This window comes from Corythoichthys intestinalis, chromosome 11 (assembly GCF_030265065.1).
Source record: "Corythoichthys intestinalis isolate RoL2023-P3 chromosome 11, ASM3026506v1, whole genome shotgun sequence".
Lineage (NCBI taxonomy): Eukaryota > Metazoa > Chordata > Actinopteri > Syngnathiformes > Syngnathidae > Corythoichthys > Corythoichthys intestinalis.
In genome coordinates this window covers 53,672,066-53,697,459 of record NC_080405.1, presented here as the reverse complement: position 1 = coordinate 53,697,459, position 25,394 = coordinate 53,672,066, and the positions used below count along the sequence as shown (strand labels likewise).

The 25,394-nt window shown below is 39.2% G+C and overlaps 1 protein-coding gene across 2 annotated transcripts in view; it reads right to left on the bottom strand.

Annotated features, from left to right (window-relative positions):
* Positions 1 to 25,394, bottom strand: part of slc36a1 (solute carrier family 36 member 1) — a 113,757-nt gene that overhangs the window by 46,038 nt on the left and 42,325 nt on the right. For both annotated transcript variants that reach the window (XM_057849917.1, XM_057849916.1), the window contains exons 9-11: positions 21,054 to 21,152; positions 20,816 to 20,982; positions 1,067 to 1,236 (exon numbers count right to left, since the gene is read on the bottom strand). In XM_057849917.1, the coding sequence (XP_057705900.1) occupies positions 1,067 to 1,236; positions 20,816 to 20,982; positions 21,054 to 21,152 (436 nt within the window). The remainder of the gene's footprint in view (positions 1 to 1,066; positions 1,237 to 20,815; positions 20,983 to 21,053; positions 21,153 to 25,394) is intronic.

The following is a 25,394-nucleotide window of genomic DNA, read 5'->3' as shown; positions in this document are numbered from 1 at the left end:
TTCAGTTACAAAGTTGATATATTCAGGTTCAGATCTTTTGGTTTCGTTATCTAATTTTCACCTTCAGATTTTTTTTTTTCCCACTCTCAGTCTGTCATTTCGCAACTAGCTCTATATACATGTGCTAACGCCGCCGAGTCTGTCATTTCTCATCTATGATATCTATCATATCTGATATCTCTGATATCTATGACACGCATCAGACGCTACCACTGTAGCATCATGTGAGTGTCCCTACAACCAGCACAAACAAATGGCACCACTTCAGGTCCATTTTGCGCTAATATCTAAAAGATAATGGCAACACAAACAAAGAACATTACAGAACAAACTAGCAAAAACATGCTACGCTGCGTTCGTGTTTGGTTTTGGATTTCGGACACATCGTTTCTTTAGGTAAAAGTCAACAACCTGGCATATTTTCCAATTTTATTCATCAAAACTGACCAAGACTTGTCTAGAATGAGTTACAAACCACAAAGCACCCCCCCCCAGCATTACTTTAACTACAGGTGTCAAGAAAATGAAGTGGAGAGAGAGTGGAGTCATAATTCATCAAAACCCACGTTACCTGAAGGCAACATCATTTGGGGTTGGTTTAATGTGCTGTCTCACAAGTGAACACGCCTCTCACGCCCACCCTGCGTTAAAACACGGCCAAAAGTTTTGAAACTGAAAAAATAAGATCTGAAAGCGAATAAAAGATTCGAAAGTGAAAAAAAAACTTGAATGTGAAAAAAAAATCAGAACAAATAAGATCTGAAATTGAAAAAAAAATCTGAAGGTGAAAATGACATCACCGAAACCAAAAAGTTAATATTTGAACCTGAAAACATCAACTTTGTAACTAAAAAAAAAATAAAACTTTTTTTCGCTTTTGAAAAATTCAAGAAAAAAAACACATTACAATATTGGCCTTGATCTCGCACCATATATCCACATAAAAATTTGGTAAGATTTTGGCAGGAGCTTTTGTATGTGCAGCCACAAGAAGGACAAAAATAAAGTTAAATGATGTGCGTAGGCCCAGAGCGTTAAGACTGGGTATCATAACCTTTACACTCACATGTGAAGATGACCAGGACAGCACGAAGCAGTAGATCGACAGCAGTCTCCCAACGCTCGGACACGCGAGCCACAACCGACGGGATGAGGATCTCGGCCGGGACGTAGAATTGCAGGGCAAACGTGATGAAAATGCCGAAACAGTAGAGTAGCTTGACAGCCTGGTAGGTCCTGAATGAACAGTAAGACATTCTTTAGGATAAACGGCTCGGTAGATAAACGAATGAACCATTAAATTATTACCTGCCATGGACGGCAAGGCTATTCAATCCTCGCTATCACAGTTCAAACAGATTTTTTTCTGCGGGAGCCGAGATAATTATGCAGGGGTCCAAAGTGTTAAAATTATTGTTAGGAATGAGGTATAGGGACTTAGCGCTACTGTTTCAAGCTAGCAGCTCCAAGCCAGACAAACGTGTGTGAACCAGTAGTAATTTTCCGAAGTGAATGACTTTAAGGCTGGATGATTGTAATTGCTGGCCGTAGGTAGCAGAAAGAGCCATTATTTTACAAGAACGCCTCAGCTGATATCGCATACAATTTTTTTTTGTATTACTGAACTTTAACTGCAGGGCAGACAGTAATCATGTCTATGCTCCTTGTTAGAAAAGAGTAAGTTATTGCAAAAAGTAGTCAAACATTGAACTTGCTGAACTTGTACAAAATTGTCATGCACTTTAAGTTCATCCAGAAAACGAATAGTGAAACCAAACTTGCAAAATTATAATTATATACTAGGGGTGTAACGGTATACAAAAATTTCGGTTCGGTACGTACCTCGGTTTTGAGCTCACGGTTCGGTTTATTTTCGGTACAGTAAGAAAACAAAATGCAAAATATAAATGTGCTAGTTGTTTATTACACACTTTTGTGCTTTCAACAATAGGAACATTAGCCTATACAAAGCTAGAATTCTGCTCAAAAAGTAGCGGGTATTTAAAGATTATAATCCAACAACAATTTGCCTTTCAGACCCCGCATATTGGTCAGCTTTGTTTCTGAAAGAAAGAAGAAAAAAGAAGTCCTGTGCTAAAGAGAAAAGCAATCCCAATGACAAAGATTTTAACATGTATTTCACAAATGAAATGCCTCAATGAACCATTTTTTTCTTATGAACGGTTTTCAAAAGCTTTATTGGTGGATTTTCTCAAGTTAAAGCGCCACACAGAAATTAATTTAATTGTGTAAGCAGGATCTGTGTATTATTCTTATTATTTAATTACCTTGGTCTTTCCAAGGGAAAGAACAAGGTTATGTTGTTGTACAACTTTATTGTACTTTTTCTTTATTATTATTACCTTGGTCTTTCTGAAAGAAAGAACAAGGTATTGTTATTGTGCAACTTTATTATTACCTTGGTCTTTCCTATGGAAAGAACAAGGTATTGTTATTCTGCAACTTTATTCGCCTTATTATTACCTTGGTCTTTCTGAAGGAAAGAACAAGGTTATGTTATTCTACAACTTTATTATTATTATTATGCAATGGTTTCTCCGCGTTTTTTCGGCGCGCCGCGCAGCCCGAACCGTACCACCGATCGGCACCGTTCAAGTATCGACACGACCGGAATTTTCGCGCGACGATGGGAATTTTTCAAACGACCCCGAAAATTTTTTCGTTCGCCCGTAAACGGCGATTTTCCGATTTTTTACAACTTTTTCAAAACGCTACTTGTCCTACAATTTTTGACCAAATCACATAATTTGGACATCAAAAATTCCGGGACGGTGGGGGGCATAAAGATTGTATACAGAATTTGGAAAAAATTTACGGTTCCCCAGAAATTTGACAAAAACTTGCCCATTCATTTTTAATGAGAAAAATAAAATTTCAAAATGTATCTAGTCCTACAAATTTTCACCAAATCACACAATTTGGGCATCAAAAAATCCAGGATGGGGAGGGGAATAAAGGTTATTAACACAATTTGGAAAAAATATACGGTTCCCCGGAAATTTGCCAAAAACCTGCCCATTCATTTTTAATGGGAAAAAAAGACAACTTTCAAACTGTTACTAGTCCGTCAATTTTTGACGAAAACACACAAGATGGGCGTCAAAAATTCCGGGATGGTGAGGGGCATAAAAAATACCGAGAAATTTTTTTTGATAAAATGTACGGTTTCCCGGCAAATTGCCAAAAACTGGCCCATTCATTTTTAATGGTAAACAAAGAAAAGTTTCAAATTGTATCTTGTCCTTCAATTTTTGACCAAATCACACAATTTGGGCATCAAAAATTCAGTGATGGTGAGGGGCATAAAAGTTGTATACAGCATTTGTAACAAATTTACGGTTTCCCAGAAACTTGCCAAAAACTTTCCCATTCATTTCTAATGAGAACATTTCCCATTCACTTCCAATGGGATTTCCAATTGAATTTTTTTTGTTTTTTACATTGCAGTGATGCCATTGACGGCCATGCATGTCGAATCTATTGATGCCAATGTACTTGGATTCAATTGACTATATGGATGTCGATGCCATTGACGGCCATGGACGTCCAAAATTTTACCCATTCATTTTAAATGGGGAAAAAACTACATTTCCCCAAATCAACAGAAAATGACCAGATATCAAGAGGACGTGTCCCCCAAACGTCCCCAACTCCATTGAGGCTTATAGGGGGTGCTGCCATTGACGTCCATGGACGTCCAAAATTTTTCCCATTCATTTTCAATGGGGAAAAAACTACATTTCCCCAAATCAACAGAAAATGACCAGATATTAATAGGACGTATACCCCAAACGTCCGCAACTCCATTGACGCTTATGGGGGGTGCTGCCATTGACGTCCATGGACGTCCAAAATTTTTCCCATTCATTTTCAATAGGAATTTTTTTAATAAAAAGAAAATGACTAGATATCATTAGGCCGTGTCCACCAAATGTCCCCGATTGCATTGCCGCTTATGGAGGGTGATTCCATTGACGTCCATGGACGTCCAAACTTCCCATTCAATTCCAATGGCATTTCTTCATGTTTGTTCATTCTATTGATGCCAATGTACTTGGATTCCATTGACGCTTATGTAAGTTGATACCATTGACGTCCATGGACGTCCAAAATTTTTCCCATTCATTTTCAATGGGAATTTTTTTTTTTTCCCCAAATCAACAGAAAATGACTAGATATCAATAGGACGTGTCGCCCAAATGTCCCCGATTGCATTGCCTCTTATGGAGGGTGATGCCATTGACGGCCATGGACGTCCAAATTTCCCATTCATTTCTAATGGCTTTTAATCATGTTTTTTCATTCTATTGATGCCAATGTACTTGGATTCCATTGACGCCTATGTAAGTTGATACCATTGACGTCCATGGACGTCCAAAATTTTTCCCATTCATTTTCAATGGGAAATTTTTTTTTTCCTCAGATCAACAGAAAATGACTAGATATCATTAGGACGTGTCCCCCAAATGTCCCCGATTGCATTGCCGCTTATGGAGGGTGATGCCATTGATGTCCATGGACGTCCAAACTTCCCATTCATTTCCAATGGCATTTCTTCATGTTTGTTCATTCTATTGATTTCAATGTACTTGGATTCCATTGACGCTTATGTAAGTTGATACCATTGACGTCCATGGACGTCCAAAATTTTCCCCATTCATTTTCAATGGGAATTTTTTTTTTTTTCCCCAAATCAACAGAAAATGACTAGATATCATTAGGACGTTTCCCCCAAATGTCCCCGATTGCATTGCCGCTTATGGAGGGTGATGCCATTGACGTCCATGGACGTACAAACTTCCCATTCATTTCCAATGGCATTTCTTCATGTTTGTTCATTCTATTGATGCCAATGTACTTGGATTCCATTGACGCTTATGTAAGTTGACACCATTGACGTCCATGGACGTCCAAAATTTTTCCCATTCATTTTCAATGGGAATTTTTTTTTTTTTTCCAAATCAACAAAAAATGACTCGATATCATTAGGACGTGTCCCCCAAACTTCCCCGATTCCATTAACAATTATGAAAGGTGCCGCCATTGACGTCCATGGACGTCCAATTCTCCCATTGATTTCTAATGGCTTTTACTTTGTTTTGTGCCAATGACTGGCATTATGATCCATTCTATTGATAGACCTGAGTGGGGCTAAGATCTGTATCTCCACAGAGGAAAGACCAAGGTGTGTAATTTCTCCCGAAATTGCAGTTTCTAGTTATTATTATTATATCATCAAATTATTCTCCGCGTTTTTTCGGCGCGCCGCGCAGCCCGAACCGTACCACCGATCGGCACCATTCAAGTATTGACACGACCGGATTTTTCGCGCGACGCAGGGACTTTTTCAAAATCCCCCGAAAAATTTTCCGTTCGCCCGTAAATGGCAATTTTCCGAAAAAAAAAAAAAAGTTAAAAAATGTATCTAGTCCTACAATTTTTGACCAAATCACATAATTTGGGTATCAAAAATTCCGGGACGATGAGGGGCATAAAAGTTGTATACAGAATTTGGCAAAAATTTACGGTTCCCCGGAAATTTGCCAAAAACTTTCCTATTCATTTTGAATGAAAAAAAAATGCACGCTGCACAGCCCGAACCGTTTGACCGATCGGCACCGTTCAAATATCGGCACGACCGGAATTTTCGCGCAATGATGGGAATTTTTCAAACGGACCCGAAAAATTTTCCCTTCGCCCGTAAACGGCAATTTTCCGGAAAAAAAAAAAAGTTTCAAAATGTATCTAGTCCTACAATTTTTGACCAAATCACACAATTTGGGCATCCATAATTCCAGGACGGTGAGGGGCATAAAAGTTGTATACAGAATTTGGAAAAAAATTACGCTTCCTCGGAAATTTGCCAAAAACTATCCCATTCATTTCGAATGGGAAAAGTCCCATTCACTTCCAATGGGATTTCCAATGGAATTTACATTGCATTGATGCCATTGACGGCCATGCATGTCGAATCTACTGATGCCAATGTACTTGGATTCAATTGACTAGATGGATGTCGATGCCATTGACTGCCATGGACGTCCAAAATTTTTCCCATTCATTTTCAATGGGGAAAAAACAAAATTACCCCAAATCAACAGAAAATGACCAGATATCAATAGTACGTGTCCCCCAAACTTCCCCAATTCCATTGACGCTTATGAAGGGTGCCGCCATTGACTTACATGGACGTCCAAAATTTTTCCCATTCATTTTCAATGGGGAAAAAACTACATTTCTCCAAATCAACAGAAAATGACCAGATATCAATAGGACGTATATCCCAAACGTCCCCAATTCCATTGACGCTTATGGGGGGTGCTGCCATTGACGTCCATGGACGTCCAAAATTTTACCCATTCATTTTCAATGGGAATTTTTTTTTTTTCCCCAAATCAACAGAAAATGACTAGATATCAATAGGACCTGTCCCCCAAATGTCCCCAATTGCATTGCTGCTTATGGAGGGTGATGCCATTGACGTCCAGGGACGTCCAAACTTCCCATTCATTTCCAATGGCATTTCTTCATGTTTGTTCATTCTTTTGATGCCAATGTACTTTGATTCCATTGACGCTTATGTAAGTTGATACCATTGACGTCCATGGACGTCCAAAATTTTTCCCATTCATTTTCAATGGGAATTTTTTTTTTCTTTCCCCAAATCAACAGAAAATGACTAGATATCAATAGGACGTTTCCCCCAAATGTGCCCGATTGCATTGCTGCTTATGGAGGGTGATGCCATTGACGTCCACGGACGTCCAAACTTCCCATTAATTTCCAATGGCATTTCTTCATGTTTGTTCATTCTATTGATGCCAATGTACTTGGATTCCATTGACGCTTATGTAAGTTGATACCATTGACGTCCATGGACGTCCAAAATTTTTCCCATTCATTTTCAATGGGAAATTTTTTTTTTTCCCCAAATCAACAGAAAATGACTAGATATCATTAGGACGTGTCCCCCAAATGTCCCCGATTGCATTGCCGCTTATGGGGGGTGATGCCATTGACGTCCATGGACGTCCAAACTTCCCATTCATTTCCAAAGGCATTTCTTCATGTTTGTTCATTCTATTGATGCCAATGTACTTGGATTCCATTGACGCTTATGTAAGTTGATACCATTGACGTCCATGGACGTCCAAAATTTTTCCCATTCATTTTCAATGGGATTTTTTTTTTTTTTCCCAAATCAACAGAAAATGACTAGATATCATGAGGACGTGTCCCCCAAATGTCCCCGATTGCATTGCCGCTTATGGAGGGTGATGCCATTGACGTTCATGGACGTCCAAACTTCCCATTAATTTCCAATGGCATTTCTTCATGTTTGTTCATTTTATTGATGCCAATGTACTTGGATTCCATTGACGCTTATGTAAGTTGATACCATTGACGTCCATGGACGTCCAAAATTTTTCCCATTCATTTTCAATGGGAATTTTTTTTTTTTTCCCAAATCAACAGAAAATGACTAGATATCAATAGGACGTGTCCCCCAAACTTCCCCGATTCCATTAACAATTATGGAGGGTGCTGCCATTGACGGACATGGACGTCCAATTCTCCCAATCTTTTCTAATGCCTTTAACTTTGTTTAGTGCTAATGACTGGCATTATGGTCCATTCTATTGATAGACCTGAGTGGGGCTAAGATTTGTATCTCCACAGAGGAAAGACCAAGGTGTGTAATTTCTCCCGAAATTGCAGTTTCTAGTTACCTTGGTCTTTCCAAGGGAAAGAACAAGGTTATGTTATTGTACAACTTTATTGTACTTTTTCTTTATTTATTATTATTATTCAATAATTGTTGACGTTTTTTTCGGCGCGCCGCACAGCCCGAACCGTACCACCGATCGGCACCGTTCAAGTATCGGCACGACCGGAATTTTCGCGCGACGATGGGAATTTTTCAAACGGCCCCGAAAAATTTTCCGTTCGCCCGTAAACGGCAATTTTCCGGAAAAAAAAAAAAGTTTCAAAATGTATCTAGTCCTACAATTTTTGACCAAATCACATAATTTGGGCATCAAAAATTCCGGGACGGTGAGGGGCATAAAAGTTGTATACAGAATTTGGCAAAAATTTACGGTTCCCCGGAAATTTGCCAAAAACTTTCCTATTCATTTTGAATGGAAAAAAAATGCGCGCTTCACGGCCCGAACCGTTAGACCGATCGGCACCGTTCAAGTATCGGCACGACCGGAATTTTAGCGTGACACAGGAAACTTTACAAATGGCCCCGAAAAATTTTCCGTTCGTCCGTAAACGGCAATTTTCCGTGAAAAAAAAAAAAGTTTCAAAATGTATCTAGTCCTACAATTTTTGACCAAATCACATAATTTGGGCATCAAAAATTCCGGGACGGTGAGGGGCATAAAAGTTGTATACAGAATTTGGAAAAAAATTACGCTTCCTCGGAAATTTGCCAAAAACTATCCCATTCATTTCGAATGGGAAAAGTCCCATTCACTTCCAATGGGATTTCCAATGGAATTTACATTGCATTGATGCCATTGACGGCCATGCATGTCGAATCTACTGATGCGAATGTACTTGGATTCAATTGACTATATGGATGTCGATGCCATTGACGGCCATGGACGTCCAAAATTTTTCCCATTCATTTTCAATGGGGAAAAAACAAAATTACCCCAAATCAACAGAAAATGACCAGATATCAATAGGACGTGTCCCCCAAACTTCCCCAATTCCATTGACGCTTATGAAGGGTGCCGCCATTGACTTACATGGACGTCCAAAATTTTTCCCATTCATTTTCAATGGGGAAAAAACTAAATTTCTCCAAATCAACAGAAAATGACCAGATATCAATAGGACGTATATCCCAAACGCCCCAATTCCATTGACGCTTATGGGGGGTGCTGCCATTGACGTCCATGGACGTCCAAAATTTTACCCATTCATTTTCAATGGGAAATTTTTTTTTTTCCCCAAATCAACAGAAAATGACTAGATATCATTAGGACGTGTCCCCCAAATGTCCCCGATTGCATTGCCGCTTATGGGGGGTGATGCCATTGACGTCCATGGACGTCCAAACTTCCCATTCATTTCCAATTGCATTTCTTCATGTTTGTTCATTCTATTGATGCCAGTGTACTTGGATTCCATTGACGCTTATGTAAGTTGATACCATTGACGTCCATGGACGTCCAAAATTTTTCCCATTCATTTTCAATGGGAATTTTTTTTTTTCCCCAAATCAACAGAAAATGACTAGATATCATTAGGACGTGTCCCCCAAATGTCCCCGATTGTATTGCCGCTTATGGGGGGTGATGCCATTGACGTCCATGGACGTCCAAACTTCCCATTCATTTCCAAAGGCATTTCTTCATGTTCGTTCATTCTATTGATGCCAATGTACTTGGATTCCATTGACGCTTATGTAAGTTGATACCATTGACGTCCATGGACGTCCAAAATTTTTCCCATTCATTTTCAATGGGAATTTTTTTTTTTCCCCAATTCAACAGAAAATGACTAGATATCATTAGGACGTGTCCCCCAAATGTCCCCGATTGCATTGCCGCTTATGGAGGGTGATGCCATTGACGTTCATGGACGTCCAAACTTCCCATTCATTTCCAATGGCATTTCTTCATGTTTGTTCATTTTATTGATGCCAATGTACTTGGATTCCATTGACGCTTATGTAAGTTGATACCATTGACGTCCATGGACGTCCAAAATTTTTCCCATTCATTTTCAATGGGAATTTTTTTTCCCCCCCAAATCAACAGAAAATGACTAGATATCAATAGGACGTTTCCCCCAAATGTGCCCGATTGCATTGCTGCTTATGGAGGGTGATGCCATTGACGTCCACGGACGTCCAAACTTCCCATTAATTTCCAATGGCATTTCTTCATGTTTGTTCATTCTATTGATGCCAATGTACTTGGATTCCATTGACGCTTATGTAAGGTGATACCATTGACGTCCATGGACGTCCAAAATTTTTCCCATTCATTTTCAATGGGAATTTTTTTTTTTTCCCCAAATCAACAGAAAATGACTAGATATCATTAGGACGTGTCCCCCAAATGTCCCCGATTGCATTGCTACTTATGGAGGGTGATGCCATTGACGTCCAGGGACGTCCAAACTTCCCATTCATTTCCAATGGCATTTCTTCATGTTTGTTCATTCTTTTGATGCCAATGTACTTGGATTCCATTGACGCTTATGTAAGTTGATACCATTGACGTCCATGGACGTCCAAAATTTTTCCCATTCATTTTCAATGGGAATTTTTTTTTTTTTCCCAAATCAACAGAAAATGACTAGATATCATTAGGACGTGTCCCCCAAACTTCCCCGATTCCATTAACAATTATGAAAGGTGCCGCCATTGACGTCCATGGACATCCAATTCTCCCAATCTTTTCTAATGGCTTTAACTTTGTTTAGTGCCAATGACTGGCATTATGGTCCATTCTATTGATAGACCTGAGTGGGGCTAAGATTTGTATCTCCACAGAGGAAAGACCAAGGTGTGTAATTTCTCCCGAAATTGCAGTTTCTAGTTATTATTATTATTATTCAATAATTCTCCGCGTTTTTTTGAGCCAACGCACAGCCCAAACCGTAGCACCGATCGGCACCGTTGAAGTATCGGCACGACCGGATTTTTCGCGTGACGATGGGAATTTTTCAAACCGCCACGAAAAATTTTCCGTTCGCCCGTAAACGGCAATTTTCCGAAAAATAAAAAAAGTTTCAAAATGTATCTAGTCCTACAATTTTTGACCAAATCACATAATTTGGGCATCAAAAATTCCGGGACGGTGAGGGGCATAAAAGTTGTATACAGAATTTGGCAAAAATTTACGGTTCCCCGGAAATTTGCCAAAAACTTTCCTATTCATTTTGAATGGAAAACAAACGCGCGCTTCACAGCCCGAACCGTTAGACCGATCGGCACCGTTCAAGTATCGGCACGACCGGAATTTTTGCGTGACACAGGAAACTTTACAAATGGCCCCGAAAATTTTTCCGTTCGTCCGTAAACGGCAATTTTCCGTGAAAAAAAAAAGTTTCAAAATGTATCTAGTCCTACAATTTTTGATCAAATCAAATAATTTGGGCATCAAAAATTCCGGGACGGTGAGGGGCATAAAAGTTGTATACAGAATTTGGAAAAAAATTACGCTTCCTCGGAAATTTGCCAAAAACTATCCCATTCATTTCGAATGGGAAAAGTTCCCATTCACTTCCAATGGGATTTCCAATGGAATTTACATTGCATTGATGCCATTGACGGCCATGCATGTCGAATCTACTGATGCCAATGTACTTGGATTCAATTGACTATATGGATGTCGATGCCATTGACGGCCATGGACGTCCAAAATTTTTCCCATTCATTTTCAATGGGGAAAAAACAAAATTTCCCCAAATCAACAGAAAATGACCAGATATCAATAGGACGTGTCCCCCAAACTTCCCCAATTCCATTGACGCTTATGAGGGGTGCCGCCATTGACTTACATGGACGTCCAAAAATTTCCCCATTCATTTTCAATGGGGAAAAAACTACATTTCTCCAAATCAACAGAAAATGACCAGATATCAATAGGACTTATACCCCAAACGTCCCCAACTCCATTGACGCTTATGGGGGGTGCTGCCATTGACGTCCATGGACGTCCAAAATTTTACCCATTCATTTTCAATGGGAAATTTTTTTTTTTCCCCAAATCAACAGAAAATGACTAGATATCAACAGGACGTTTCCCCCAAATGTCCCCAATTCCATTTAGGCTTATGGAGGGTGATGCCATTGACGTCCACGGACGTCCAAACTTCCCATTCATTTTCAATGGCATTTCTTCATGTTTGTTCATTCTTTTGATGCCAATGTACTTGGATTCCATTGACGCTTATGTAAGTTGATACCATTGACGTCCATGGACGTCCAAAATTTTTCCCATTCATTTTCAATGGGAAATTTTTTTTTTTCCCCAAATCAACAGAAAATGACTAGATATCAACAGGACGTTTCCCCCAAATGTCCCCAATTCCATTTAGGCTTATGGAGGGTGATGCCATTGACGTCCACGGACGTCCAAACTTCCCATTCATTTTCAATGGCATTTCTTCATGTTTGTTCATTCTTTTGATGCCAATGTACTTGGATTCCATTGACGCTTATGTAAGTTGATATCATTGACGTCCATGGACGTCCAAAATTTTTCCCATTCATTTTCAATGGGAATTTTTTTTTTTTCCCCAAATCAACAGAAAATGACTAGATATCATTAGGACGTGTCCCCAAAATGTCCCCGATTGCATTGCCGCTTATGGGGGGTGATGCCATTGACGTCCATGGACGTCCAAACTTCCCAATCATTTCCAAAGGCATTTCTTCATGTTTGTTCATTCTATTGATGCCAATGTACTTGGATTCCATTGACGCTTATGTAAGTTGATACCATTGACGTCCATGGACGTCCAAAATTTTTCCCATTCATTTTCAATGGGATTTTTTTTTTTTTTCCCAAATCAACAGAAAATGACTAGATATCATTAGGACGTGTCCCCCAAATGTCCCCGATTGCATTGCCGCTTATGGAGGGTGATGCCATTGACGTTCATGGACGTCCAAACTTCCCATTCATTTCTAACGGCTTTTACTTTGTTTTTTGCCAATGACTGGCATTATGATCCATTCTATTGATAGACCTGAGTGGGGCTAAGATCTGTATCTCCACAGAGGAAAGACCAAGGTGTGTAATTTCTCCCGAAATTGCAGTTTCTAGTTATTCAATAATTGTTGACGTTTTTTTCGGCGCGCCGCGCAGCCCAAACCGTAGCTCCGATCGGTACCGTTCAAGTATCGGCACGACCGGAATTTTCGCGCGACGATGGGAATTTTTCAAACGGCCCCGAAAAATTTTCCGTTCGCCCGTAAACGGCAATTTTCCGAAAAAAAAAAAAAGTTTAAAAATGTATCTAGTCCTACAATTTTTGACCAAATCACGTAATTTGGGTATCAAAAATTCCGGGACGGTGAGGGGCATAAAAGTTGTATACAGAATTTGGCAAAAATTTACGGTTCCCCGGAAATTTGCCAAAAACTTTCCAATTCATTTTGAATGAAAAAAAAACGCACGCTGCACAGCCCGAACCGTTTGACCGATCGGCACCGTTCAAATATCGGCACGACCGGAATTTTCGCGCGACGATGGGAATTTTTCAAACGGACCCGAAAAATTTTCCCTTCGCTCGTAAACGGCAATTTTCCGGAAAAAAAAAAAACGTTTCAAAATGTATCTAGTCCTACAATTTTTGACCAAATCACACAATTTGGGCATCAAAAATTCCGGGACGGTGAGGGGCATAAAAGTTGTATACAGAATTTGGAAAAAAATTACGCTTCCTCGGAAATTTGCCAAAAACTATCCCATTCATTTCGAATGGGAAAAGTCCCATTCACTTCCAATGGGATTTCCAATGGAATTTACATTGCATTGATGCCATTGACGGCCATGCATGTCGAATCTACTGATGCCAATGTACTTGGATTCAATTGACTATATGGATGTCGATGCCATTGACTGCCATGGACGTCCAAAATTTTTCCCATTCATTTTCAATGGGGAAAAAACAAAATTACCCCAAATCAACAGAAAATGACCAGATATCAATAGGACGTGTCCCCCAAACTTCCCCAATTCCATTGACGCTTATGAAGGGTGCCGCCATTGACTTACATGGACGTCCAAAATTTTTCCCATTCATTTTCAATGGGAAATTTTTTTTTTTCCCCAAATCAACAGAAAATGACTAGATATCAATAGGACCTGTCCCCCAAATGTCCCCGATTGCATTGCTGCTTATGTAGGGTGATGCCATTGACGTCCAGGGACGTCCAAACTTCCCATTCATTTCCAAAGGCATTTCTTCATGTTTGTTCATTCTATTGATGCCAATGTACTTGGATTCCATTGACGCTTATGTAAGTTGATACCATTGACGTCCATGGACGTCCAAAATTTTTCCCATTCATTTTCAATGGGATTTTTTTTTTTTCCCCAAATCAACAGAAAATGACTAGATATCATTAGGACGTGTCCCCCAAATGTCCCCGATTGCATTGCCGCTTATGGAGGGTGATGCCATTGACGTTCATGGACGTCCAAACTTCCCATTCATTTCCAATGGCATTTCTTCATGTTTGTTCATTTTATTGATGCCAATGTACTTGGATTCCATTGACGCTTATGTAAGTTGATACCATTGACGTCCATGGACGTCCAAAATTTTTCCCATTCATTTTCAATGGGAATTTTTTTTTTTTCCCAAATCAACAGAAAATGACTAGATATCATTAGGACGTGTCCCCCAAACTTCCCCGATTCCATTAACAATTATGAAAGGTGCCGCCATTGACGTCCATGGACGTCCAATTCTCCCATTCATTTCTAACGGCTTTTACTTTGTTTTTTGCCAATGACTGGCATTATGATCCATTCTATTGATAGACCTGAGTGGGGCTAAGATCTGTATCTCCACAGAGGAAAGACCAAGGTGTGTAATTTCTCCCGAAATTGCAGTTTCTAGTTACAGGTGTTTTAGCTCATTTCAATTTATTTTATTTAAATGGGCTATTATTTATTTTATTATGTGTTTATATTTTACAAATGTGATGTAGTATTCATTTATATTGTATATTTTATGTTGCATAACTTTAGTTCCTATGTGAATATTATTTCTCACTTGTTTTGTTGTGGTAGGAGGGTTTTGTATTGAACACGGGGCTGTGTCGCTTATTATTATAGCAGAGAAGACAGCAGTAAATCAACAAAGACAACTGTGCCCCGATCTACCACTCAAGAGATCTGATGGACTCAAAAAGTGGGTTACAATTGCATATTAGTTTGAAAATCGACCGGATCCTCGTATTTTTACACGAGTGACTTCCGGTCTGCTCGATCCTAGCTCGTAGTATTGACGCAGGAGGGTCCGCGTCTCGCGTCAAATAATAAACTCTGCAGTTCTTTTCTCGTGCGTCGCGTTGAGCCGCTTCTGGGATGCGTCTTACACGCGGCCGCACTGCGACTGGTGTGCATTGGCTGACTGACTTTAACGCCCGCGTTTCACTGCGTTCTCGCGGCGGCCATGTTGTCGCGCCGTTGACGTTTCTGAGTTAAACTGTCCTACCGTGTTGGTCCTCATTATAGTAGAGAAGATGGAGTAAATATAATCTACACAAAGAAACTCGACTCACAGCCTTGAAAAGTAAGGGTTACGTTACGTCAGAAACTCGTTCGGTACGCCTCCGTTCCGAACCGAGCACCCCGAACCGAAACGGTTCAATACAAATACATGTACCGTTACACCCTTTTTATATACTAGTATTTGCATCTGTATAATTACAAATAAAGATGTCCCGATCGATCAGATCTGATCACGTCATTTTCAAAATATCGGAATCGGCAAAAAAAATATCGGACATGCCTTTTTTTAATATATATATATATATTTTTTAATCAAATCGTTTTCTAATTGTATTTAACGTGACAGACAAAATGTCTTACACTCATCCAGAGTCTTTAGTTTTGGCTTAAAGTAGGGCTATCAAATTTATCGCGTTAACGGTGGTAAATAATTTTTTAAAAATTAATTACGTTAAAATATTTAACGCAATTAACGCAGGCGCTGCACGACCTACTCATGCATTGTCGCGTTCAATCGATAATGGCGCCGTTTTACCTATATATACAACTAAAAGGCAGCGTAAAATGAGTAGAGTGAATTTTGGCAGACTTTGGAGCCTTTTTTTAATTGGCTAAAGCCTTACAATCCCTCTCTCAACAATTCAAAAGATTATGGGAAGCAATGTGGGGAAGCCAGGTAGTAGTTGCTCTTTTTCTTAACACTAGAGCTGTCCCGACTAGTCGACATAGTCGACGTCATCGATGACGTAAATCCGTCGACGAGCACAACATCCCGTCGACGGTTAATGAAGGGTTAAAAAAATATATGCGCGGAAAATTCAGAATGTCGGATGCCCTGTATGCAAGCGGGGAAAGCGGCACAAAGCCAAAAAAAGCGCACCAGAGTGTCCAAAACATTGACTTATTTCAAAGAAACAAAGGAGCGTACACTCTTCCGTCCTGTCTCTTCAATGCCAAGCTTGGCTGCACGTCGGCCGTGAATAAACACCTCAAGCGCAAACCCAGTTTGTACTTTTTTTTGTTTTTTTTTTTCATTTTTTGTACACCAGAGGGTGCTGTCGCCTTACTAAATAATAATGTTTCATTGACAATGGGCGTATAAGTGCTATTAGTATTGTTCTTAATGCTAACTGAAAGATTTCATGTTATGGTTTATTTTATGGTATAGAAAATTATATAAGGTTAAAAGGTCATAAATATATACAGTATATACAGTAATTGCACTTAAGGGATTGTCAATGATAAGGTAATAAATTAAGGTAAAGGCAATTCATATAGGCAATTCATTGATATATAAATAAGGTTTAAAAGGAAAAAGAAATTAACGAAAACTTTTCACCTAATTGTGTTGTTTTATTTGTGTGCACCGTAGCTTTTACAGTGTGATTACATCAAGGATGGAATAAAAGTTGTAAACCATCAGTTTAAGAGACCATCTTTTCAATCGGGATGCTACACTAGTTAATTCTATCAGCATTTGAACTCATTGTTTATTTGTGATTTATTATTGTTATTTACGTGTTTATTTGTACTTTAATAAATAATTTAAGTGTTCCAATATGTTTTTTGTGAATTGATAAGCGTCAACAAAAATTTTATTACTAAATTAGAAAACAAAAAATAAAAAACAAAATTTTTTTTTTTTAATTATTAGATTAGTCGACTAATCGTAAAAATAGTCGGCTGACTAATCGAGAGAAAATTAGTCGTTTGGGACAGCCCTACTTAACACCCTATGTTATTTCCCAACGCAGAGAAGATATATCAATTGGTGCCACTATGCACAGTCATGGTTGCACTTCCCATCATGCATTTGGGCAGAACAGTTAAATGGCTACAGTATCATTTACTGAAAGCTCAACAAATACACTAGATGGCAATATTTAGTCACAATATACAAAGTCACATTTATCCTTTAAAGCATGAGTTATACTTCCGCGTCAGACCTACGCCGTCAAGGAAGAATCGAGTTACGACCCTACGCCGTAGCCTGACGCGCACCTCTCGATTTTTGTAACCTTCGCGTCGCGTAGACACGTATGACATAGCGAAAACAGACTGTGATTGGTCCGCTCAGACTGTTGATTCCGGTTTACCGCGAAAACACCGCCATTGTACAATAGAATCAAACATTGTTTTCTACACGCAAAAATGGACCAAGCCGACGGGAGTATCATCGAAGAGCAGGTCTCGTCAAGAAATTATTATTGTGATTGCCAAATGGCAAGGTCGGCGATCGAAAAAATAAATAAATGGAAGAACCACCGAGACGTGGGTGGTCGGAACCGAGTGGCCACACGAAGCGGTGACCCAGTCGGCCAAAAACTGCCAACTTTTTATCACTTTATGTCGTATTTTTGGTTGGTGCACTTCATCATTTACTGTGTACATATGTTTGCTGTGAGTCTGTGACTTATTTACGTGTCACACTTCAAGTATATAAAGAATAAAGCACAGATTTGGTGTCAAAAAAGTTGTTTTGATCTTTAATTTTCAATAACAGACAGTTCACACACACGATACATCATCACTGATTGAGAGTGCCTCGGTGCTTTTTATGATAACCTTAAAATCAAGCCTCCCAACACAGTTTGGGAAGTTCCCTGGACGCCAGAAATCTGCTATGGCTTCCCACTGGCTGGTTGTAGGACACGGCAAACAAATCGGGCTGGAGGGCTTTGCAGACCTTGAACGCAGTGCTCGACGCCAGTTTGAAGCTAGCCGCCACAGCTAGCTCCCTCCACCCGACTCTCTGTGCGGCATCAAAAGTCGGCCAAACCGCCTCGAAACCGTCTTCTGCGTCGCCTGCCCCTCAACATTTGTATGTTCAATATTTATTCAGTGTTGGTGAGCAGAATATTTACTTTCAAGAGTTCCATATTGCAATGTTTATTTTTCTCCGACTAGCGGAAGTAAACAAGCATGCCCCAAAACCGTACAAACATAACGCCACATCCCTCTAGTGGCTTGGCGGTGAAATACAGAGCAACGCGTTCCCTCACCACAGAACTATCGAATGTCGAATGACGCCGTAGTCGCTACGCCGTCACCGCAACGCGGGAGTATAACTCAGGCTTAAGAATTACAAGTCTTTCTATCCGTGGATCCCTCTCACAGAAAGAATGTTAATATTGTAAATGCCATCTTGAGGATTTATTGTCATAGTAAACAAATACAGTATGTTGAATGTATATATTTGTCCGAGTTTATTCATTTTTTTCTTAATGCATTGCCAAAATGTATATGATCGGGAAAAATTATCGGGAATGATTGGAATTGAATCGGGAGCAAAAAAAAAAAAAAAAAAAAAAGCAATCGGATCGGGAAATATCGGGATCGGCAGATTCTCAAACTAAAACGATCGGGATCGGATCGGGAGCAAAAAAACATGATCGGAACAACCCTAATTTCGTCTAATATTCTAATATTCTTTCCCAGGGCCATTACTACCCTAAATAAGCACAAAAAAGTGTGAAATCCACATAAACGCTCTTCAACTGGTGTTTGTAAACTGCACTAAACTGTCATCCTCTGCTTTATAGAGTACGGTCGTCCTGTCCCCTTTGCCGAAAAGCAGCCGCTCCAAGCCATGAAGTTTCCACCCCCATACTTCACAGTAAGGATGGTGTTCTTGGGATTGTACCCATCCTTCTTTTTCCTCTACACACGACGAGTAAAGTTTGCACCAAAAAGTTCTGCTTTGGCCTCATCTGACCAAATGACTTTTTCCCATGACCCCTCTGCATCATTCAGATGGTCCTTGGACAACTTCAGACAGGCCTTCACATGTACTGGCTTCAACAGGAGAACCTTCTGAGCAATGCATTATTTTAAACCATTTCTTCAACCGTTCTTCTGACAGTAGCTGTTGAACCTGTGCATCCAGCTCTCTTCAGGTCATTGACCAGCTCTTGCCGTGTAGTTCTATGCTGAGCCCTCACTTTTCTCATCATGAGTGATGCTCCACGAGGAGAGATTTTATATGGAGCCCCAGTCTAAGGTAGATTATCAGTCATGTTTAGCCTTTTCCATTTTCCAATAATTGCTGCAACTATTGATTTATTCTCGCCAAGCTCCTTTCCAATTGTTCCATAGCCTTTTCCAGCTTTGTGGAGCTCAACAATGTTTTCTTTGGTGTCTTTTGAAAGCTCTCTGGTCTTGCGCATGGTAGCAGTTAGATTTTGACTGACTGTGGGGTGCACAGGTGAGAATAAAGAGCTCAAATGGGTGGAGGGCAGGTGGTTCCTCATGGGGTAAAGGTGGCCTTATTTGTAAGGTAGACTGACAACTCTTTGAGTGTCATAATTATTGCTGATTCTCAGGGGTACAAATACTTCAAATACGTCTCTCTGAGTGGGAATGCATCTATGATTGAAATTTCAGACCTCTATTTTTTAAGTGGGTGAACAAAATCAGAAAGGGTGCAAATACTTCTGCTCCTCACTGTGTGTATAGATACCGTATATAATATATATATTAGAGATGATGCCGATCGATCGGGTCCGATCACATCATTTTCAAAGTATCGGAATCGGCAAAAAAATATCGGCCATGCCTTTTTTAATTTTTTATTTCTTTTTTAATTTAATTGTTTTCTAATTGTATTTAACGTTACAAACATAATGTTACACTCATCCAGAGTCTTTAGTTTAGGCTTAAGGTAGGGTTATCAAATTTACCCCGATAACGGCGGTAATTAATTTCTTAAAAAATGTATCACGTTAAAATAGTTAACGCAATTAATGCATGCGCTGCACGACCCATTCACGCATTGTCGCGCTCAATCTGTAATGGCGCCGTTTTACCTATATGGAGAGATAAAAGGCAGTGTAAAATGAGTAGAGTGAATTTTGGCAGCCTTTGGAGCCTTTTTTTAATTGGCTAAAGCCTTACAAAACCTTTCCCTACGATTAGAAATATCATGGGAAGCAATGTTGGGAAGCCATGTAGCAAATGATCTTTTTCTTAAGACCTTAAGTTATTTCCCAACGCAGAGAAGATATATCAATTGATAGCACTATGCACAGTCATGGTTCCACTTCCCATCATGCATTGGGGCATGGCTACAGTATCATTTACTGAAAGCTCAACAAATACACTAGATGGCAATATTTAGTCACAATATATAAAGTCACAAGTCTTTCTATCCGTGGATCCCTCTCACAGAAAGAATGTTAATAATGTAAATGCCATCTTGAGGATTTATTGTCATAATAAACAAATACAGTACTTATGTACTGTATGTTGAATGTATATATTCGTCCGAGTTTTATTCATTTTTTCTTAATGCATTGGTAAATGGTAAATGCTGTTATACTTATATAGCGCTTTTCCACCTTTCAAGGCGCGCCAAAATGTATATGATCGGGAAAAATTATCGGGAATGATTGGAATTGAATCGGGAGCAAAAAAAAGCAATCGGATCGGGAAATATCGGGATCGGCAGATACTCAAACTAAAACGATCGGGATCGGATCTGGAGCAAAAAAAACATGATCGGAAAAACCCTAATATATATATATATATTAAAGCTTTCAGGTACCCAACCCTAATGTAGACAAACGAAGCCATCTTACCAGCAGTTGGGCAGGTTGAGAGTGATGCTGCCTCCGATGTCAGCGCCAAAACACATGTACCCAATGGTGCCCAAGCTAATGTAGAGGAAGGTGACAATGCCCATTCCTAGGTAGAGGACCAGTGGAAAAGTCTGAGGTCTGTGCATCTTGTTCTCCAGCGGGAGGACCTGGAAACGGCAGCGACAACAGCAGGCAAAATTATTTGTGAAACCATCCTATTCGTTGCTCCATGACGTACCACTCCGATCCCTTCAAATGCAAATATGGCTGTCCCAAAGAAAAGCGGGTAGTCTTTCGCTCTGCCCACGACAGGAAGGTCAATGGGGTATTTGATGTGCTGGAAAAGAAAAATGGAGGGGAAAACCATTATTATATATTGGAAATAGGTCTGTCAAAATTATCGCGTTAACGGGCGGTAATTTATTTTTTTAATTAATCACGTTAAAATATTTGACGCAATTAACGCACATGCCCCGCTCAAACAGATTAAAATGACAGCAGTGTAATGTCCGCTTGTTACTTGTTTTTTGGTGTTTGGCGCCCTCTGCTGGCGCTTGGGTCCAACTGATTTTATGGGCTTAAGCACCATGAGTGAGCATGGTATAATTATTGACATCAACAATGGCGAGCTACTAGTTTATTTTTTGATTGAAAATTTTACAAATCTGAATAAAACAAAAACATTAAGAGGGGTTTTAAAATAAAATGTCTATAACTTGTACTAACATTTATGTTTTAAGAACTACAAGTCTTTCTATCCATGGATCGCTTTAAGAGAATGTTAATAATGTTAATGCCATCTTGTTGGTTTATTGTTATAATAAACAAATACAGTACTTATGTACCGTATGTTGAATGTATATATCCGTTTTGTGTCTTATCTTTCCATTCCAACAATAATTTACGGAAAAATATGGCATATTTTATAGATGGTTTGAATTGCGATTAATTACAATTAATTAATTTTTAAGCTGTAATTAACTCGATTAAAAATTTTAATCGTTTGACAGCCCTAATTGGAAACAATGGATCCCACTCAGAAGTTGGAAACAACTTGAATTAGAAATACTGTCATGAAAATATGTAGAGGTGAGACAATTAGGACTGCAGCTATCTATTATTTTAGTAGTCGATTAATCGATGAACTAGTTAGTTTGAATAATCGGGTAATCGGATAAGGAACATAAAAAAATAAAATTTCTGAGCTGAGCCTGAAAGGGTATAAAAAAATTAATGAAACAAATGAGGATCTAAGTCCAACAAATGAACAATTGACTTATTTACATAGAAAAAGTCCGCTAGCTTAAATGCTATAAAAATGCTAACTTTTTTTTTTTTTTTTTTACAGTGCTCTTAACAAATAGTTCAAACACATATTCCCCCCAAAACTGGCTAAATATACCTATAAACTGAATTCCGAATGCATTAAAAAACATTAGCTCAACCAAAAACTTATGTTAGTCTTAACAGGGAGCAGCTGGATTCAGCATTGTGAAATTATTTATATTCACTGTTGCCACTAGAGGGCGATGCATCCACTCAAATCAATAAAACTTAATGCAAACACTTTCAAAACTAACCATTACAACGCTACTTTAATTAAACGAATACTCGAAGCATCAAAATGTAATTCGAATCTGACCGAAAATCAACAGGAAATGACCAAAAATGAACTCATTGGCTGGCTCTGGCTGCCGCTGACAGCCATTGATGTCCAATCCGTTAGAAGTGGGACAAATGGCAGCGAATGAACAACTGTTCAATCGCTGCCCTCCTCCCAGATCGAATGGATTGGACATCAATTAGTGATAAACTCATTCCAATTCATTACAGAATTGTATCGCCTTATTGTGATATTGGTGCAACACTATTTAGTATTTTTTTGCCTTTGTCCATGCATAGCCAATAATTTGAGGCAGGCTGACAGGTGTAGTGTGGGGTAGTACAACGCCAAGCACACATAACGTTATTTAGTTAGGTACGGGAGGATTGAACTACCGTATTAGAAATCGCCCATGTAATGAAGTCCGTGCTATGTGTATATGTAAAATGTGTTTATAGGAGTAATTTGAAGTGTATAAATATTTAATAGTCATTTAGCGACCCTCTTGCTTTACAAGCAGTAGTTAAATATTACCGAAGGGATGCCGCACAGTGTCAGTGACGCAGCCCCGGATGAAACATCTGGCAGTCAGAGTCTTGCGTGACTACCATGCCATAAATGCAGCGGATGTATCTATCAGATGTAGCGGATCTAGCGGATGTATATCATAGACCTGCCTTTTTAGGCTATTTTTATTTTTTAGGTTTTAGGCTATTTTTATTTTTAGGCCTATCAATATATTTACTAAATCAATTTTGCTTTCCAGGGCCCGATAAACTACTTGTCATCAGCATTAATTTGCGCCGATTTTTTCTCGCTTTCCTTCTGTAAGTAAAGTAGCTCTCTGCTGGAGTGGGGACTCACACTCGTACATAAACACATAAAAATGGCATTAGATATGGCATATTTTGGCATCAATGTGCTCCAAATGACTACAGGGCTAGGTTAAGCTAGCATAGTGTAGTATAGTATAAGAAGTATAGTACAGGTAGTCCCCAGGTTGCGAACGAGTTCTGTTCCGACGCTGGCGACGAAAGTTCCGCGTTAAGTCAATTAACCCTTGAAAATTCAAAATAACTATCCGAAAAGCAGCAGTTCCGGGAATGAAAAGTGGTATTTGCCATGTGTCAAATGGGATTCTGCCATGTTGCATTTTTTTTGCTATGTGTCAACATTCATTTTGCCATGTGGCATTTTTTTTGCTTGCCACGTGGCATTTTTTTGCCATGTGGCAAAATGGATTTTGCCAGGTGGCATATTTTTTGCCATGTGGCAAAATGGATTTTGCCATGTGGCAAAATGGATTTTGCCATGTGGCATTTTTTGTGTGTGTAGCAAAAAGACAAAATCCATTTTGCCACATGTAGAAAAAAAAAATTGCCACATGGCAAATTCCATTTTGCCACATGGCAAAATCCCTTTATAAGAAGTATAGTACAGGTAGTCCCCCGGATTGCGAACGAATTCCGTTACAACGCTTGTGACGTAACCCGAATTTCGGCATAAGTCAATTAACTCTTTAAAAATTCAAAATAACTATCCAAAAAGCAGCAGCGCCGAGAACGAAAAGTGGTGTTTGCCATGTGTCATAATGGATTCTGCCATGCGGCTTTTTTTGCCATGTGGCAAAATTGATTTTGCTTTGTTTGTCATGTGACATTTTTTTTGCCATGTGGCAAAACTGATTTTGCCATGTGGCTTTTTTTTGCCATGTGGCAAAATTGATTTTGCCATGTGGCATTTTTTGTGTGTGTAGCAAAAAAGGTAAAATCCATTTTTTCCAGATGTCAAAAAAATGCCACATGGCAAAATAAATTTTGCCACATTGCAAAAAAACATGGCAAAATCCATTTTGCCACATGGCAAAAAAATGCCACATGGCAAAATCAATTTTGTCACATGGCAAATACCACTTTTGGTTTTCGGCTATCACTCCCAAAATGTCCAAAAGTATTGTATTTTGTTTAATGGTGGAGGATAAACTGCCCTCCGGTGGCAGCGTTGGGTCTGGCTGGACTTTTGTTCAATAAAGCTTCCATAGAGGAGCACTCAGACATCTCACATGGATAAAGGATAGCTGCGCTCTAGCTTGGCCCACATAAATGGCTTCAGCTAATATTTGTGTATGCATTTGTAATTAAGTTTAGAGCTACAGTTTGTGGAGTTACGTGTAAGCAATCTGCCATGAGAATTGTAAATACGTTAGCATTCATAGCATTTAAGCTAGAAGACTTTTGTGAGGGAAATTAGGCTAACTTACTCTAATGAACCTACATATTGATCAGACTATATTGACATTTGAACACCAATTGTTTTGTGTTGAGTGTTTTATTGTTAAAATGCGTGTCGTTTTGAACAGACGTGTAAATATATGCGTTACAGCTTTACAAATTGTCAAAAGAAAGTAAAAAGCTTCAAAAAGCACAATTGCTTTGTTTGCAGTCTGTCAAGCTGAACAACTTCACGTTGAGTGAGGACACAACACGTCATATTAATAAAGTAAAAAATAAGATACTGTGAGGTAGAATAAGGTACAGGAGACAAAATGGCGGACGAGACGCCACCTTTTTAAAGTCGAATTCACGTAAGTCTAGTATGTCGTAACCCGGGGACTACCTGTATACTGTCTTCTTGAAAAATTTATTTGGTGCATCTTATAGTCAACTGCATTAGAGTATTTGAAACATTAACTTAGCTTAAAACTAATCTTACGGGAAGCATACACCTCGTTTTCTTTCTCTGAGTATTTAGATTTGGTTTTAAAGTTCACATAGCCCCGTCTCTGACAAAACGTCCATTGATAAGACAGCTCGTTTCTTTGAATAATTCAAAAAAGTTCTAGCCATTTATATTTCAGCCAGCAAAAAAATGAGCTAATCAATGCTCTTTTTCTTAAATGTCATCTGCCAGAAGGAGGAAAAATTACCTCATCCATTTAAATGTTCTAACTACTTCCGAGTGACCGCCTGAGCCCGA